This window comes from Lepidochelys kempii, chromosome 4 (assembly GCF_965140265.1).
Source record: "Lepidochelys kempii isolate rLepKem1 chromosome 4, rLepKem1.hap2, whole genome shotgun sequence".
Taxonomy (NCBI): Eukaryota; Metazoa; Chordata; order Testudines; family Cheloniidae; genus Lepidochelys; species Lepidochelys kempii.
Genome location: NC_133259.1, coordinates 30,898,610 through 30,914,267, shown reverse-complemented (window position 1 = coordinate 30,914,267; position 15,658 = coordinate 30,898,610). Strand labels below are relative to the sequence as shown.

The window sequence follows — 15,658 nt, the reverse complement described above, 5'->3', positions numbered from 1 at the left end:
TTGTCTGCATAGTAAACACTGGCATTTTTATCTGTTTGAATAATCAAAGTGGTGCTTCCCGTGACTTCTTGGTTGCAAAGATTTGAACTGCTTCCTGAAGGTCCACAGTCTGGGCCAGCTCATGCTCTGTTGAGATGGTTGCAAGGTTCACTAGCCTCTCCTGTGTCATTGTGGAGCATAGATGTGTTTTTATGAACTTCAGCTTGGAGAAGCTGTGTTCTCCACTGGCAACTGTTACAGGAAGTGTTAGAAGTATGCACAGAGCAATAAAAGCATTTGAAAAGAGGGTGGTCATCTTATATTCCAGAACAGTCTTTGGAGTTGATCCTGCTGAATGTACCTTGGGTTTTCAGTTCATCACCTAAGTTACTTGCATCAATATCGCGCATGTAATCATGTGTCTCTGTCTCTAGTGCCCTGCATTGCTGGTGTAGGTCTTCTTCAGGTATAGTGAGGAGTTTTGGAATATCATACAACATCCCAAATACACTGCTGTGTTCCTTGAGCTGCATGAAACATTCAGTTGACTGTATTGCACAATCTAGCACCTGGTTAAAGAATTCAACTTTGAATTGTTGTTTGGGGTCTCTTATGGGATTATCTCATGCCTCGTAATCAAAATGTTTTCTTTGGTGACTTTTGTATGCTTGAATGGGTGGGAAAATAGCTTCAGTGTGAAGTTCCTCTGCCAACTTCTGTGCACTCTTCAAAATGTTTTGAAATCCCTCATCTGACCAGTAAGACTGTAGCTATGACTTTGCTTTGGCCAGTTGTTTCATTGCTCGAGATATATCAAGGTCAACACCTTGGAGTCGCTTGCTTACAACATTTATTTCAAACAATATGTCATGCCAGCACACTAAGCCACACAGAAATTTGAAGTTATGTATGTTTCTGGTGATTCCATTTCCCTCTGCCACTGTTCTCCCACGAACAGTTCCTGTCATAGCATTATCCTCCATAATGGAAACTATGGCATAATTTATCTTCCCAATTTGGTATTTGGTAGGCTTTATCACCTCCACTCGACTTTCCCATCCTGTGGCACTCAGTGGTTTCAGAGTCAGAAAGGATGTTCCCAGATGTTGCTTCAAAATTTGCCGTTGATGAGTTGATGCAGAGAAAAATACATAGATGCTCTGAATTACATTAAAAAATTCAGCAGCCTCACTAGAACCTGATGCTGCATCACTGACCACCAAGTTCAATGAATGAGAACTGCATGGGACAAAAAAAGCTCGAGGGTTTAACTCTCAGTTCCGTGTCTGCACTCCTCTGTTCTTTCCTCTCATGTTGGCACCATTATCGTAACCCTGACCTCTCATGTCAGCTATTGCAATTCCCGTATTTTCCAGATTTTTAAGAAGCACATTTGTCATGCCAGCTTCTGTAGTATCATCAATGTCAATAAATTCTAGAAAATGCTCTCTGACTGTCACCATTGCAGGGACATTTTCACTAGGTTCTGTTGTTGTTACAAAATGCACCATTAAAGTCATTTGTTCTGTATGGCTGATGTCAGGTGTGAGGTCCAGAATAACAGAGTAATATCTTGCTGACTTCAGATCTGTCACTATCTTCTGTTTGACTTTTGTTGCCAGTAACTGTATGATCTCATTTTGAATTGTTTTTCCAAAGTAGTGGTGTGTGTACATTTCTTGGGTGGTGACTCTTCTTAGATGCTCCTAGAGTACAGCATCAAACTCAGCCATCAGCTCCACAATTTTAAGGACTTTTCCATTGTTTGGCACCTACAGCTGATCTGAAGTGCCACGCAATGCTAGGTTTTGGGTAGCAAGCATTCTCACAATGGCAATGAGCCTTTCAGAACATTTTGCCAGTAAAGAGACTCTGATGCAATCTTCTCTTGATGCTGATCATCTATGTGGCCTTTAACCTTAGTCTCATCTCAAGCTCTTTCCACCTATGGAATGCTCTCTGGTGATTTGCTGCCTTCTCATGGCATGCCAGATTTCTAGCCACATTTTTCCAGTCCTTTGTTCCTGCAGAACCCAATGTAGCTGGAGCATTAGACTGGAAGAGTTTGCAACAAAAACAGTATGCAGCATTCTGGGTTTTTAAGTACATAAGCCGTGGCCTCACCACTTTGTCACCATTGGGGATTTCACACCAGTAATGTGTTGGATGGAAACTTCTATTTTCATTGTCTTTGGGGAACATGAAGTTTTTCACTTGCTGTGGCCCATGCAGTACAAGGAAGTCCCTCAGGCTACTGCTCAAGTGGGTCCACAGTCCTGGATCATCTAGACTTAAGGAACTAAACTCAGCAGCAGCTGTTTCTTGCACCTCTACCACACTCTTCTCTGATCTACACTTTTTTTCAGGAATGTGCATGGTTACATCCATTTGAGATGGAGATATGGATGCTGCAGTAGCTGTCAGGTCACCTGCACTCTGACTAACTGGAAGATCAGACACCTCCTCACCACTCACATCCTCACTGGGGCCGGAAGGTTCACCATGAACATTTGTGTCTATGTATCTCAGGAGAGCTCCTTCCTGCTTAGATAGAAAAGCTTCCTTTGCTTTCTTTCTTTTTCTGAATGCTGCCCCAGAGGGGTGTTTTCTTCTTTCACTCATGACTCCTGTTCTGTGCCTGCTATAGTGACTCTCAACACTCAATTGAAGGGGACAAATAAGCAGGCTGGTAACAGGACCTGAGTGAGGGAAAATATCAGTGTCTTAAGGGCCTAATTGGCTCCTACTACTTCAGTCGACTGCCTGTTCTCCTCAAGTGGGTTCAGGGAAGCAGCAGAACACAGGAAGCTCCCAGAGAAGGTGGTGTTAATCAGTCCAGGCTCCTGGGGGTACTAGAGAGGTACAGAAGAGGCTCCTCCTCCTCTCCCTCCCTGCAGCTCCTACTGCTTTATGTTATTCCCTCTCACCTTTCCTCCTGCCTGCCTGTTATGTCTCTTGTGCCTCCTTCCTCCTGCACAGCACTCCACCATCTTTGTGCATCTAGAGCAGAGGGACTACATATGCACCAGCAGCAGACACAGTTTTCTATACTCTGGGTCCCAGTGGTGCTCCCCCCGGCCCCGTAGTCTGGCACCTGGGGCAACCGCCTCAGTTCGCCTCATGGTAAGGCCACCCCTGGCCTCGTCCGCTGGGGGTTGAGGGAATGAGGAGGGAATTGCTTGGTTCCGTGATTCTAGTAGCATAGGGCAATGTCACTGAATACTGGCACTGTTTTCCAGAGGCGGTGGTGATTTTAGCTGATATCTCATTCCTGAGAGTGACAAAGGCAGAGAGAGCACAGATGCTGCTGGTGTCCTAAAGCAGCCCAGGCCTGTATGCTGCTAGCCTGTATACTGCAGTAATGCCAGCGGTGGTTATCACTGAGTGGTGTGGGAAAGTGTCTTACTGTGCAGGAAGAAATAAGGCTGCCATCCCTAGAAAGCTTTGGCAGAGGATTGCAGGACACCTTCATGAAAGTTTAATTGAGATCTCTCAGGAGGATTCAAGGGACATCCCTGTGTACATAAACAACCTGCTCTGCATGGTCCCCCCTGCCTAACTCTAGAAGTGAATGAAAAGCAGATAGCAATTCTACTTTTCTTGGTTTGTACCACTGCCTTGTCTAGCATGAGTAAATTAGTGAAAAGTCAAAAAATTGTGTCCTGCTGCTTTGGGGATGTCATCCCTGTAATTGAAAATTTGTCTACACATTTATCGGAGGTTCCTTGCCCTGCATCGAGCTCACCCGTGCTTGACTGGTGGGACTGGCTGAACTGCAGTGGCATTAAAAACAGGTCCTGACTCATTGCACAGCTGGATCCCCTGGTTGCCTATCGCGTCCACCTCTTCCTCCTTACTGGTCACGGCAGGTGCTTGTGACCCAGGCTCCTCGGCGGTATCCATGGTGCTGTTGGGGGTGGGGATGAGGTCTCCGGTGAGTATGGCAAGCAGCTCTTTGTAAAAACAACAGGTGTACAGCTTGGCACCAGATCGATTGTTGGCCTCCCTGGCCTTCTGGTATGCCTGCCGCAGTTCCTTGGCTTTCATGCAGTCCCTGTCATAGCCCTTCTCCTGCAATCACAGTGGCACAGTGTCCCAAGGGAAGAGTGTATCACATGTCTATGATTGTTCAGCTGGATCGGAGCTGTGCCTGCAAAGCCTCTTCTCCCCATGGGTCCATGAGATCCAATATCACCTGTCTACTCCCGGTAGGAGCTTGTCTGGCGTGTGTAGCCAGCATAGCTAGCTGAGGAGTTGCTCTCAACAATGGAGAGCTGCTAAGTGTGCTTACCAAGCTGGGCAATCAGGAAAAGGAATTACAAAAACTTACAAGACGTTAAAGGGCAGGAGGGCTTCCAGTCTCTGTGACCCTGGGGCAGTGGAGTTCACAATGGTGACCAGAGCAGTCAATGTGGGACAGCTGCTGGAGGACAGTTAAAATCAGCATAACTGATGCAGTGTCTGCACTCGCACTGTGTAGACGTCAATACGGCGATCATGGCTCAGTGCTGCTTGGGGAGGTGGTGTTACTATGTCAGTGTAACGGGGTGCTTAAAGTGGTGGGAGAGCAATCTGAGTGGAGACACATGCACAACTAAGTCAACGCAAGCTCCGTTTTATCGACCTAACCATGTAGTATAGACCAGGCCTCAGAGACTGTCAAACAAGGGGGCTTTTCCTTCTAAGACTGAACTTCAGCAATAACAGCAGCAGTGACATCTCCAGTCCATCTCAACTAACTTCTTCTCTTTCCCCACAAAAGGACAGGTATTACATCTTTGATACCATCAAAGAGACTGCCACACAGGGGATTTTTCTTTCAAAAACCTCTCGAGCTAAAGGGAAAGGAAACAGAAAAAACTTGTTACTCTGAAAGTCTTATTTAATACTTTACATTTCAAATGTTTTAACTGTTTTTCCTTCTTTTCTTTATCTTTAATAAAAGGATAAAAGGATTTTTAATGTGTGTTTAATGTGCTAAGCAGGCAGAGGTCTCTGTATACCAAACCCTGAACCTTGTTTAATACTGTTTAATGCTAGACAGTGACTAAGTTATATTAAACCTTTGGCCTGTATATTCCATCTAAATTAATACAGTAGATGTGTGGTACTCAGGTGTGGAGGAGTTTCCTGAAATGTCTTTGCATGATTACTAGGTTACAAATAAAAATTTTAGGGAAAGTACAAGACTGAGATCAGAAAAGGGAGGCAAGGGGCATGCATGTAAGCTCATTCAGCAGACAGAAAGATACCGTAAATACTGCAAAAAGAAAAGGAGGACTTGTGGCACCTTAGAGACTAACAAATTGATTTGAGCATAAGCCTTCGTGAGCTACAGCTCAGTTCATCGGATGCATTCAGTGGAATCATCCAGTGAAGTGAGCTGTAGCTCACGAAAGCTTATGCTCATATAAATTTGTTAGTCTCTAAGGTGCCACAAGTCCTCCTTTTCTTTTTGTGGATACAGTCTGACACGGCTGCTTCTCTGAAACCCATAAATACTGGAAACTGTGACTATATTTGTAACTGACCTTCAGGGGACAATCTACTTTCTAATCATTTTGTTCTTGATGCTTCCTATGTCTGAAACTTCAGTAGGATACCGAGCTAATTATTACAAAATATGTTCCAAATAAGCAAATCAGGAAGGGACATGGAATCTGAGGAAAATCAAATATGTGCTATGTTACATTACCACTCAAATCAAATTCATGTCTATCACATTATCACTTACTATAGTCTCTTCCACCTGGACCACACTGACTGCACTACACTGCATGATTGGCCTGTGTGTCTACATTTGTCAGAATACACTGTAGGAAGATGAAAAAAATAGCGTATTATTTAGCATTTAACACGTTATGTTATTTTAGAAGTATCGAGTGCTAGAATATGGGGGAGACTTACACACACACAAGCTATTGTAGGACTTATGACATGCATACAAGAACATAACCCTCCCATTTATCTTCCTTATTCAGTCTACTATTAAATGCAACCATGCTTTTTAATTTATGCCTCAAAATGACATTTGGAAATCTTAATATAATATAAGAAAAATTATCTCATTTCTAATAATGGTGATGGGTGCTATAGAAAACACTAAGGACTATGTTGTCATTTTATGATTGCCCTGTGTAAGGCTGCCCCTGGAGAAGCCTGGGAGAGAGTTTGTGACTCAGAGTCACATTGATTCTCCCAGTCTCCTTGCTATTCCAGGGAGGAAGTATTCAGATCTATATCTGGTATAGCATACTTCCCCTGGCACAGATATATAGGCTGGTGCTTTGGGGGATGGAGGAGTTCTGCCCCTTCATAGCTCTGTGGATTTTGCTTCCCCTCCCATGCTGCTAACCATGTTATGGGGAGCCAAAGTAAAGGGGCACCAGATGCTTCTTTCACTCCACTATGCAGCTGTACAAACTGAGCCACTATGACACTTTGATAGCTAGGTAGAATATTAACAAAGGTTTAAAAAAGGACTTTAAAAACACCTCAAAATTTTTGCACACAGACCATCTTTAGGAAGTGGCTATTTAGTGAATCTCTGTTGATGGACAGTCCAGCTGACATTCATTCTTCTGCCTCACAATTCCCTGCCTTAGATAAGTGCAACAGACCTGGAATACTGGGGCTCAGCCAATCACCTTCCCTCTTTTCCCCTATGGCAGAACTGGCAAACAGCCTGGTGGGTTTCTTCACCTTCCTTTTGGCATTCAGGAAGTCTAGTTGGGATGCAATGTTTGTTGCAACTTTTGGCAGGTTTCCAGTGAAGACTGCAAATGACTCACAAATGATTTGTGGACCCTTAGCTCTGATTTTGGGCTAGTCAGGCACTAGGTTTTGAGTATTATCTTGGTTTAGTGGGGATTCCAGACTCAATGTGTCACTCAGCTTGAGGCTCCCTCATACTAATACTTGACCTCATCTGAGGAAGGGAGAAGGGACTCTGGCCATTTGTACCAAGTCCCTTAGCTAGGAGATTGAGAGAGAGGGTATGGATGAGAACCTCCTTCCTTATGGCTTCATTTATGTCTGTGACCAGCATGAAATACATGCTGACCTCTCCTGCTGGGTAGTGTTCATGGCAGTGATTCCCAAACTTTTTCAATTGTGCCCCCCCTTACCTGGCCTGTGTTCCCCTGGGAGCTGGGGATGGTGCTAGGGGGTGATGAATGGGGCAGGATGGGGACAGGGAGCTGCACTCTAGGAGAGGAGGGATGTGTGGGGAAAGATGCGGGAGGGGGAGCTACTCTCCGGGGGTGGAGGGGTGAGTGGGGCAGGATGGGAGAAGGGGGAGCCATACTTTTGAGGGGTGAGGGGGGAAGGACAGGGGAGGAGAACCCATGCTCTTGCATTTGGGGGTTCCTGGGGCAGGGGAGGGAAAGCCACACTCCAGGGGTGTGGGGTGACTGAGAAAGAGCAGGGGAGGGGGAGCCATGCTTGGGGCAGGACAGGGAACTGCTGGTACCTCTTTCAATAGAGCTCTTCCAGGCTCCAGCAGCAGCTGCTGTTCTTCCTTCCCCACAGTTACTGCAGGTAACTGGACTTTTAGTGTCTGGTCAGCAGTGCTGACTGGAAACTGCAAGGTTCCCTTTCCGATTGGACTTTCCGGTCGAAAACTGGGCACCTGACAACCCTAAGCTTGGCCAGGGGCCTGTGGCTGGCAGCTTGGGCCAGGTGGGGAGCTGCAACTCGGGCTGGGGCCAGGGCGGGAGTGAAACTGGGAGCGGAACGGGGCTGGGTGGTGCTCTGTCCCTGCCCGCCATGCCCCCCTGGACATTCCTAGGTCCCCACAGTTTGGGGACCACTGGTTTAGAGTGTTTTTAAGATTGAGTTAATGGTTAATTAATAAAGTTGTGGCTTCTTAATTGAACCAACATTGCTTTGCTTGTGTTCCATTGTGTTGCATCCAGATCTAACCAGTCAGATGTATATACAATGAATTATATAAAAGATATCCTAAAAACCCTACAAAACTGATCAAAATCGTTACGGTTATTTGCACTACTTTACATGGACCACCAGATATCAAATTGTGGTATCACCAGATAAAGATTTCCAGTTTCATCCAAAATTTATAGACCTTCAAAACTCTCAGTACAAATGCCTATTTATTTAAACTCGAGGTAAAACGTTTTAGTAAATTCTAAATCTTGGTCTTATCTGCTTGTTCCATAGATTCTGATAAAACAACTTATTTTCAAACTGAAAATAATCTCATGCTGTCATAAACAGTAAGTATATATATAGTTTAACTTTCAAATGTTAGCCAAAATTTGGCAGGGAAACAAATTGCTCCACTAGAATCAATATTTATAAATTCTTCCTTAAGAAAATGCTTGTTCCCCTGGCCATACTAGGGAAACATTAAAACTTGATAACTTGGTAAATAGTGCCACTCTGAGAACAAATTGCATTAATAGTAGCAGAAACATGCTCTCTCCTCTGTTCAATAAATTAAATACTTTCCATAACTTCTGTCTCCCATGTGTTGACAACATTGCTGGACTTCTATTTCAAAATGAATAGTAAATCACATAATAAAGATCTGTAGTTTTGTTTACAATTTTAAAGGTAAATTTTGCTCCTCAGAAAAATGTAGAACTGATGGACAGACCAAAGACAGGAGTAGTTCAGACACGTACTCAACAAACTTCTCACAGACAGCTCTGTGAATGCACTTCAATCCTGGCCTGATGTACTTTCTGTGGCAAAGCACACCTCAGCCTTACAATTGGCCATTTCAGTCTTCAGTCCTCAGCTTTAGAATGCTAGACCTGACTTTGGTCTGATCCAAAACACACTGAAATCAATGGAAAGAGTCCCATTAACGTCAATAAAGCTTTGAGTCAGGGCCTAATTGTACCCAATTGGTTTTTATTTTGGGGGATGAGTCCATTTTAGTATGAAGACCATCCTGCTCCTTTTTGTTTTATTGGCACTGGGTTTGAAGTGAACCAGGAGCTCTAGAAATGTGCCATCTTGATACTGAAAATATATATACTTCACTGCTCTGTTCAATTTAGCCTCTTACCAATAGGCCACAAATCAGTGTAAGGAATACAGGAGCAGCAATAGAATAATGATACCTAGCTCTTATATAGCCCTTTTCATCTGTAGTTCTCAATGCACTAGAAGCACCTCCTACCTGTGTGTCTCATCCATCTATTGTATTTTGTCATTAACCTAGAATGCAAACTCTTTAGGGCAGGGACTGTCTCATAGAGCACTAGAACAGTGGGGTTATAATCCCTGAATAGGACACTATGGTATTACAATAATAATACCAAAAATAAAACCTGACACTGAGCAGCTGACAGCTTCTGTGCCACAATACTAGAAGCCAATTTCAAAACAAGGGAGTATGTCAATAAAGAAGAGACATACAGCCCTTATCAGAGAAGAATGGACCACAACACTATCATTTTGGTGCCTTTCCTTGGTGTCCCATCCCCACAGCTGTAGGACTTCCTCAATTCTATATAGTCCTCTTCTTGGAGTGCAGTATTTCTCCTGAGAACAAGGCCTGAGGGGTTCGTTGATTAATAATCATAAATGTTAGATGTCAGTGAGGGTAAGTCAGCAATTCACATGAATGAAAGATGGGTCCGTTGTTTTGTTTTTTAAACTGTAAGTCATGAACTAATTCACAACATTAAAGGCAACAAACACATTTGTAACACAATTGCAGCAGGAAATAAACAAATAAAACATGCTGTACTGTCCAGTGAAGAAATTGCATGTAATTAAAGCTTTATTCTTAAGAGTATATTGACAAACAATCTTAAATCTTTTAATGAATAATAGTTATTTTCTTTTTTATATGAAGTAGATAGCTTAATCCTTCCCCAAAAGCCCTTATTTCCAAAAGCATTTCTCCATAAATGTCTCTTGAGTCTTGGTATCATGTAAGTTAATGAATGCCTGGGTTATAATAAATATTAGGTAGCTGACATTTTTAAACAATAATTGAATAGTTTGGTTTCCACCCAAAGTTATTAGTAAATCGAACTTGTTCAGGAACAGAAAAAAGACTGGTTACCTTGATGAAAGATGAGTGCCTGAAGGGTTAATGTCTAGCTATTCCACCTGGAAGCAGGCGGGGCACACCCTGACTGTTTCCTAGGAGCAATGCACACATTGCTCTATCCAAGGACAAGGGCTAGATATGAACCCTGAGAACTTGATTGTTTGGACAGCAACTGTGGGAGGTTTTTTTAGCCTGGGCTCAAGGCCTGAGAACCAGGATTGTAGTAGATAGAGGATGGTAACTAAGCATATGAATCAACGTCATACATTCCTTTGTGTAGCAGTGTGTAATGCTTAGGGGGAGAAATATAATAAAAGGAGAAGGTGGAAGGCAGGGGGGGCAGAACAGCCCATCTCCGCTGACCAGCCTGCTTGCTTGCAAAAAGCTGTGTTCTGTCTCATCACTGAACCGCAACAACTGGCGCCCAACGTGGGGCCCTCAGCACTCACCTCGCCCGGCAAGGGTTTCAGACGCGTCACTCATCCACTTCGTGGATCCCGGTGAGTATTTTTCATTGTGGTAAGTATGGGAAGCTCCCTCTCTGCTTTGCAAGTGCAACACCGTAATGAGCTGCAGTATTTGCTGCGTAAGGCTCAGCATGACTGCCCGGCTCGAGAACTCACTCTCCTGCTACAGGAGGTGCGTGCCAAGTGCCCGTGGTATCCTGAAGCTGGAAGCCTTAAGCTAGCGGACTGGGAGCGATTGGGCCAGACATTGCACAAAGAGCCTCGGGCACCCGTGCAGGCTTTACATGCCTGGCACCTCTGCCGCGACGTGGTACAGCGTGTCGCCTCGGACAGACCCTCCCTCGCGAGGCTGGTGCTCTCGCCGCCCCCGTCCGCCCCTGCAGCCATCCCCCCTCCTGGCGATGCGACACAGCGTGTCGCCTCGGAAAGGCCCTCTCCAGCCCCAACAGAGGAGCTGCCGATCCTGCCACCCCCGTCTGCTCCTGCAGCCATCCCTCCCCCTGCTTCGCCCCCAGTGCCTCTATTACCACCGCCTCCCTGGCCTTCCCCACCGGAGCCGGTGTGTGATTACCCTCCCCCCATGGGGCCCCCCGGAGAGTCATCTGCATCTGCTCAGAAGCTTTCGCTGGTGCAACAAATGGTTCACGCAGCGAAAGCTCGATCAGATCTTACAGCAGAGGAGCTGGCTGATCTGGTCTCCGTTTGCCCGGTGACCTGGCAGAATGATGACCAGGGCAACCCCGTGGGCACCTGGACCACTCTGCCATACTCGGTGGTTAGAGAGGTAAAGAAAGCAATTCGTGAATTTGGCCTGACTAGCACCTTTGTGCGTGGTCTCATTGAAGGGATGGGTGCTGGGTACTCCCTAATCCCTGAGGATTGGAAAACGCTGCTGCGCATGATGTTGTCACCCAGTCAGTATGTTATTTGGCTTAGTGAGTATCGGCAGATGGCAGAACGCCAAGCCCAGGTATATAGAGAGCAAGGTATCATTTATGAGCATTTGGCAGGGGAGGGCCAGTTTGCTACTATTGAGATGCAGTCTCAACTCCCTCAGGCCGTCTTCCCCATTATTTCCACCTGTGCCCAGCATGCTTTCAAGAAGGTCCCGGATTCAGGCAAGCCTACCAAAAGCTTTGTCAGTATCCGTCAGGGTGCCTTAGAGTCCTTTTTGGATTTTACCAACAGATTGCAGGAGGACACTGACTTTCGGCTGCCAGGGGAGGTCTGTGCCATACCTACACAGGTGATGGGACCTCTCCCTGCCGGCTTTGTAGGTCTTGTTCTCCCTCGCTCACATGCTGGGAAACAGGGCTTTTTTGTCATTCCAGGGGTTATTGATGCTGATTACACTGGCATTATTAAGGTTCAGGTGTGGACTCATCTTCCACAGTCGCTCCCGCGTGGACGGTCAATTGCACAATTGCTTTTAGTCCCCTATCAGGTGCCAGCTGCCGAGGATCGAACTCGGGGTGGAGGAGGCTTTGGATCGACGTTGTCTCACTCGCCGTCTCACAGCGCGTCTTCTCCACTTGTTGCTCTGACAATGTCAGTCCGCCCCTCAAAACCTTGCTAGATAAACAATTAAAACAAGGGGAGCTGCATCTCCGAACCTTAGGAGACATTCAACAACAGATGTATATCCTCTTGTTTACTTTAAATAATTTAACACTGAATGCAGATCAGCAGACCCCTGCGGATCGGCATTTTCACAAATCTGAGGTACTGGAAAGACCGCGTGTCTTTTACCGTCAGCTGCCCGATCCACAGTGGCTGGGCCCAGCACCTCTAATCACTTGGGGTCGGGGATATGCTGCTGTGTCTCTCCCTGCAGGACCGTTGTGGGTTCCAGCCCGGTGCGTGCGACCAGCACTTAAACAACATGGCATGGCACCAGGGGCTGTCGAATCCCATACCAGAGTTTCAGCTGACCTTGGAGGAGACCGCGTTGCCCCCCGAGTCGACAACGGCGGGACGGAAACGGAGGAGGCGTAACGTCCCAAGCCAGCCCGTGACAGGGGGAGCAGTAAAAGCATTGGTCGCCACGGCTCAACGAAAACTGGCAGCAGATCAGCAGCCAGAAACTCCTAAGACTTTGTTTGTGGCGATTCTCGCCCAAATCACTGCTAATTCTGTGATGATTGTGTGCCTTTTGTGCCTGTTATTTTCTGTAGGGGTTGGCTCGGAAGCGCCTCCCCCGTTACAAGCCCGAAGGAGAATAAGATACTGCTCTTTGCTTATGCTAATCTTTTCTCCCAGTATTTTAGCATGGCTAATTGGGGCCCGGCCAACTATACTCTGCCTCGCACGGCTATATTCCTTCACACACCGTACCCGGCCGGGGCTCACAATGTCACCTGTGCGCGTGTAGTTAACTGCACTAGTACAAAGGTGCCATTGGGCTGTCAAAAAATTTCTCAATCCCTTTTAAATTGTTCCCATGCTGTTAATGTTTCATATAATTATGGCCATATCATCCTACCATCAGGATGGGTTTTTACTTGTGGTTCATGTACCTTTAATAATATTCCTGCAAATTTAAGTGATGGCACCCTTTGCTGTCTTAGTAGAATATTGCCTTTTGCTGGTCACAATTGTAGTAAAAGAAGTGTACCCCTTTTAGATGATTATATTGCAGATGTTAAGCTTTTGGTTATTTTGTGTTTGTAATCATTGGGCTTATTTTTTGTTGTTGCTGTGTACAATGTATTCCTTCCTTGTTAAGACTTTGTAAAATTTTGCCCTGGAAAGCTCCCCAGGTTATGTCCTTGTCTGTCTGGGAGTTAAATAGCATGATAAAACAAATTGGCGGCTACCATGAGATGGCCAACTATCTATAAACAAAAAAGGGGAGATGAAGGGTTAATGTCTAGCTATTCCACCTGGAAGCAGGCGGGGCACACCCTGACTGTTTCCTAGGAGCAATGCACACATTGCTCTATCCAAGGACAAGGGCTAGATATGAACCCTGAGAACTTGATTGTTTGGACAGCAACTGTGGGAGGTTTTTTTAGCCTGGGCTCAAGGCCTGAGAACCAGGATTGTAGTAGATAGAGGATGGTAACTAAGCATATGAATCAACGTCATACATTCCTTTGTGTAGCAGTGTGTAATGCTTAGGGGGAGAAATATAATAAAAGGAGAAGGTGGAAGGCAGGGGGGGCAGAACAGCCCATCTCCGCTGACCAGCCTGCTTGCTTGCAAAAAGCTGTGTTCTGTCTCATCACTGAACCGCAACAAGTGCCTAGTCAGATGTTAGAATTGGATAGTAGAAGAAAAAAGTCCCTTGCTTTGGGACTGGATGAAAGTGTTTGTTTTTGGTAGTTGTTCTAACTATAGCGGGATGTAACCAAAGGCTTTTTGCCAGTTAAATGACTTAACAGTCAAAGCAACTCTTCCTCTTTTTACCACACTCAATATATCTCTTCCTGGCTATAGAAAGAGAATATTAAGTGCCCTTCCTTTATGAGTTACCTTCTCCTGAAAGGCCTTGGAAGAAGCAGACAGAAGGAGAACTTAAGGAGAAGTTGAGGTAAAAGATAGTATGCCTGACAGCCCTTTCATCGTTCTCTTAATCTCCCTCATCCTTCAAGGAGGAAAAATTATCCCCTCGCAATATTATAGTATACAGGAGAAGGGGATTTAGGAGGAGAGTTAGACCCAGGTCCAGCTCCTTAGAGGACATAGACCCCAAACTCATCTTGGCCTCCTTAATATGGATGTTCTCTTTCTGAAGATTGTTCTCTTGCAGGCTCTGAAAGGGCCATATAGTCAATGAACTGTAAATATCATGTAAAGGGAAAAAAAGACGCATCATAATGTTACGTCAATCTGTAAGTGAAGCCACAGTTGATATGAATGTCTCCTTTCTGGAGGCTCTATACCAGAGGGAAAGAAGACTGAATTTGAGGGTGACTTGGCCCTGAAAGTAAGAGGAATCTTGGTGGTGGTTGTTTGTGCTGCTGAGTTTCTCACAGTTATGGTGTCTCTGGAAGCAGGAGTGAGTGGTCCATTATTCAACTTCCTTTATAATCTTGCATTATCCAGAAAGGGAAAAGAATAGGTCACTGGCAACTTCTCCCATCTTTCCTGCTTTCTCGAGGGAAAAGTTGATTACCAGATGCTTAACTTTTCTTATATCAGAGTCTGATGACATGAACCAGCTTGTGTATGTTGTTTTAATATTTCCCTCTTCTAATGGTCTCTCTTATGATAATCTGACCCTCCTGTGTTGTATAGCCCTTTCTTCCAGACACCTCCATTCTAGGTCAGTTCTGTGCTCTTTCTTATGGTACAGCCAGAAATCATCAATGGATGGTTACATGATAAAGGTGCTAAACAAACTACTCAGAATGAAAATCCAGCCCTTGGGGATGCACTTCACATACTCTGGCTAATAGGGCCTGGTACTGCAAGTTGCTGAATACTTTCAATTTCCACTGAAGTCAGGGGAGTTGAAGGCACCTAGTACAGCACAGGATCAGACTAATGAAGACACTCAATTGGTGTGCTTTGGTAATGTCACTTTATGAGTGAGTGTGCCTGAAATGCAAACAAAGGCCCAGATTCTTGACTCTCCCTCTGGCCTATTTGCACTGCTCCACATTACAGAATAAAAAATAAATAAAAACAGAAAAAACGCATCCTCTCACAGCCTTCCTGGGTCATATGAAGCATTTTCTTTTCCCCTTATTATTTTTATTGCTTTAAGTGTCTCAGTTTGCCAGCCTGTTGGGCTCATTTTGAACAACTGTTGTCATGTGCATGTCTTTTTCACTGCCAGCTACCCTCTCCTCCTGGTGTCACAAACAGCATCATGGATCATGCTGGAATCCGGATGGGAGCTGGAAATAGCATGAAAGTACTCTTTCCTGCATTATTTCAACATCATTGTCAGACACTGAGACTGGGCAAATACCAGAAAACATTCAAATAGAAAAATGATTTAAAATACCATGAACTATATTAATCTAATTTTTAAAATGGGAACTTGAAAAACATTCAGATAGAAAAACAAAATAATACTATGAACTATATGAATCTGATTTTTAAAATGTGAATTTATCTGAATTTATCTGACCTCTTAAAATAATGTTTATTTCACACACTCAGAACTCATTTTGGGTTAGGTAGAATAACCGGAATGTGAAACCTGCTCTTTTTTGAGTACTATGCAGGT

The 15,658-nt window shown here is 44.8% G+C and overlaps 1 protein-coding gene across 1 annotated transcript; it reads left to right on the top strand.

Moving 5' to 3' along the window:
- The first annotated feature begins 10,049 nt into the window (after window positions 1–10,049).
- LOC140910291 (uncharacterized) lies at window positions 10,050–13,060 on the top strand. The gene is made up of 2 exons (XM_073340851.1): window positions 10,050–11,263; window positions 12,314–13,060. The coding sequence occupies exons 1-2, from the start codon at window positions 10,538–10,540 to the stop codon at window positions 12,848–12,850; spliced, it is 1,263 nt and encodes a 420-aa protein (XP_073196952.1). The 5' UTR covers window positions 10,050–10,537; the 3' UTR covers window positions 12,851–13,060.
- Window positions 13,061–15,658: the final 2,598 nt, after the last annotated feature.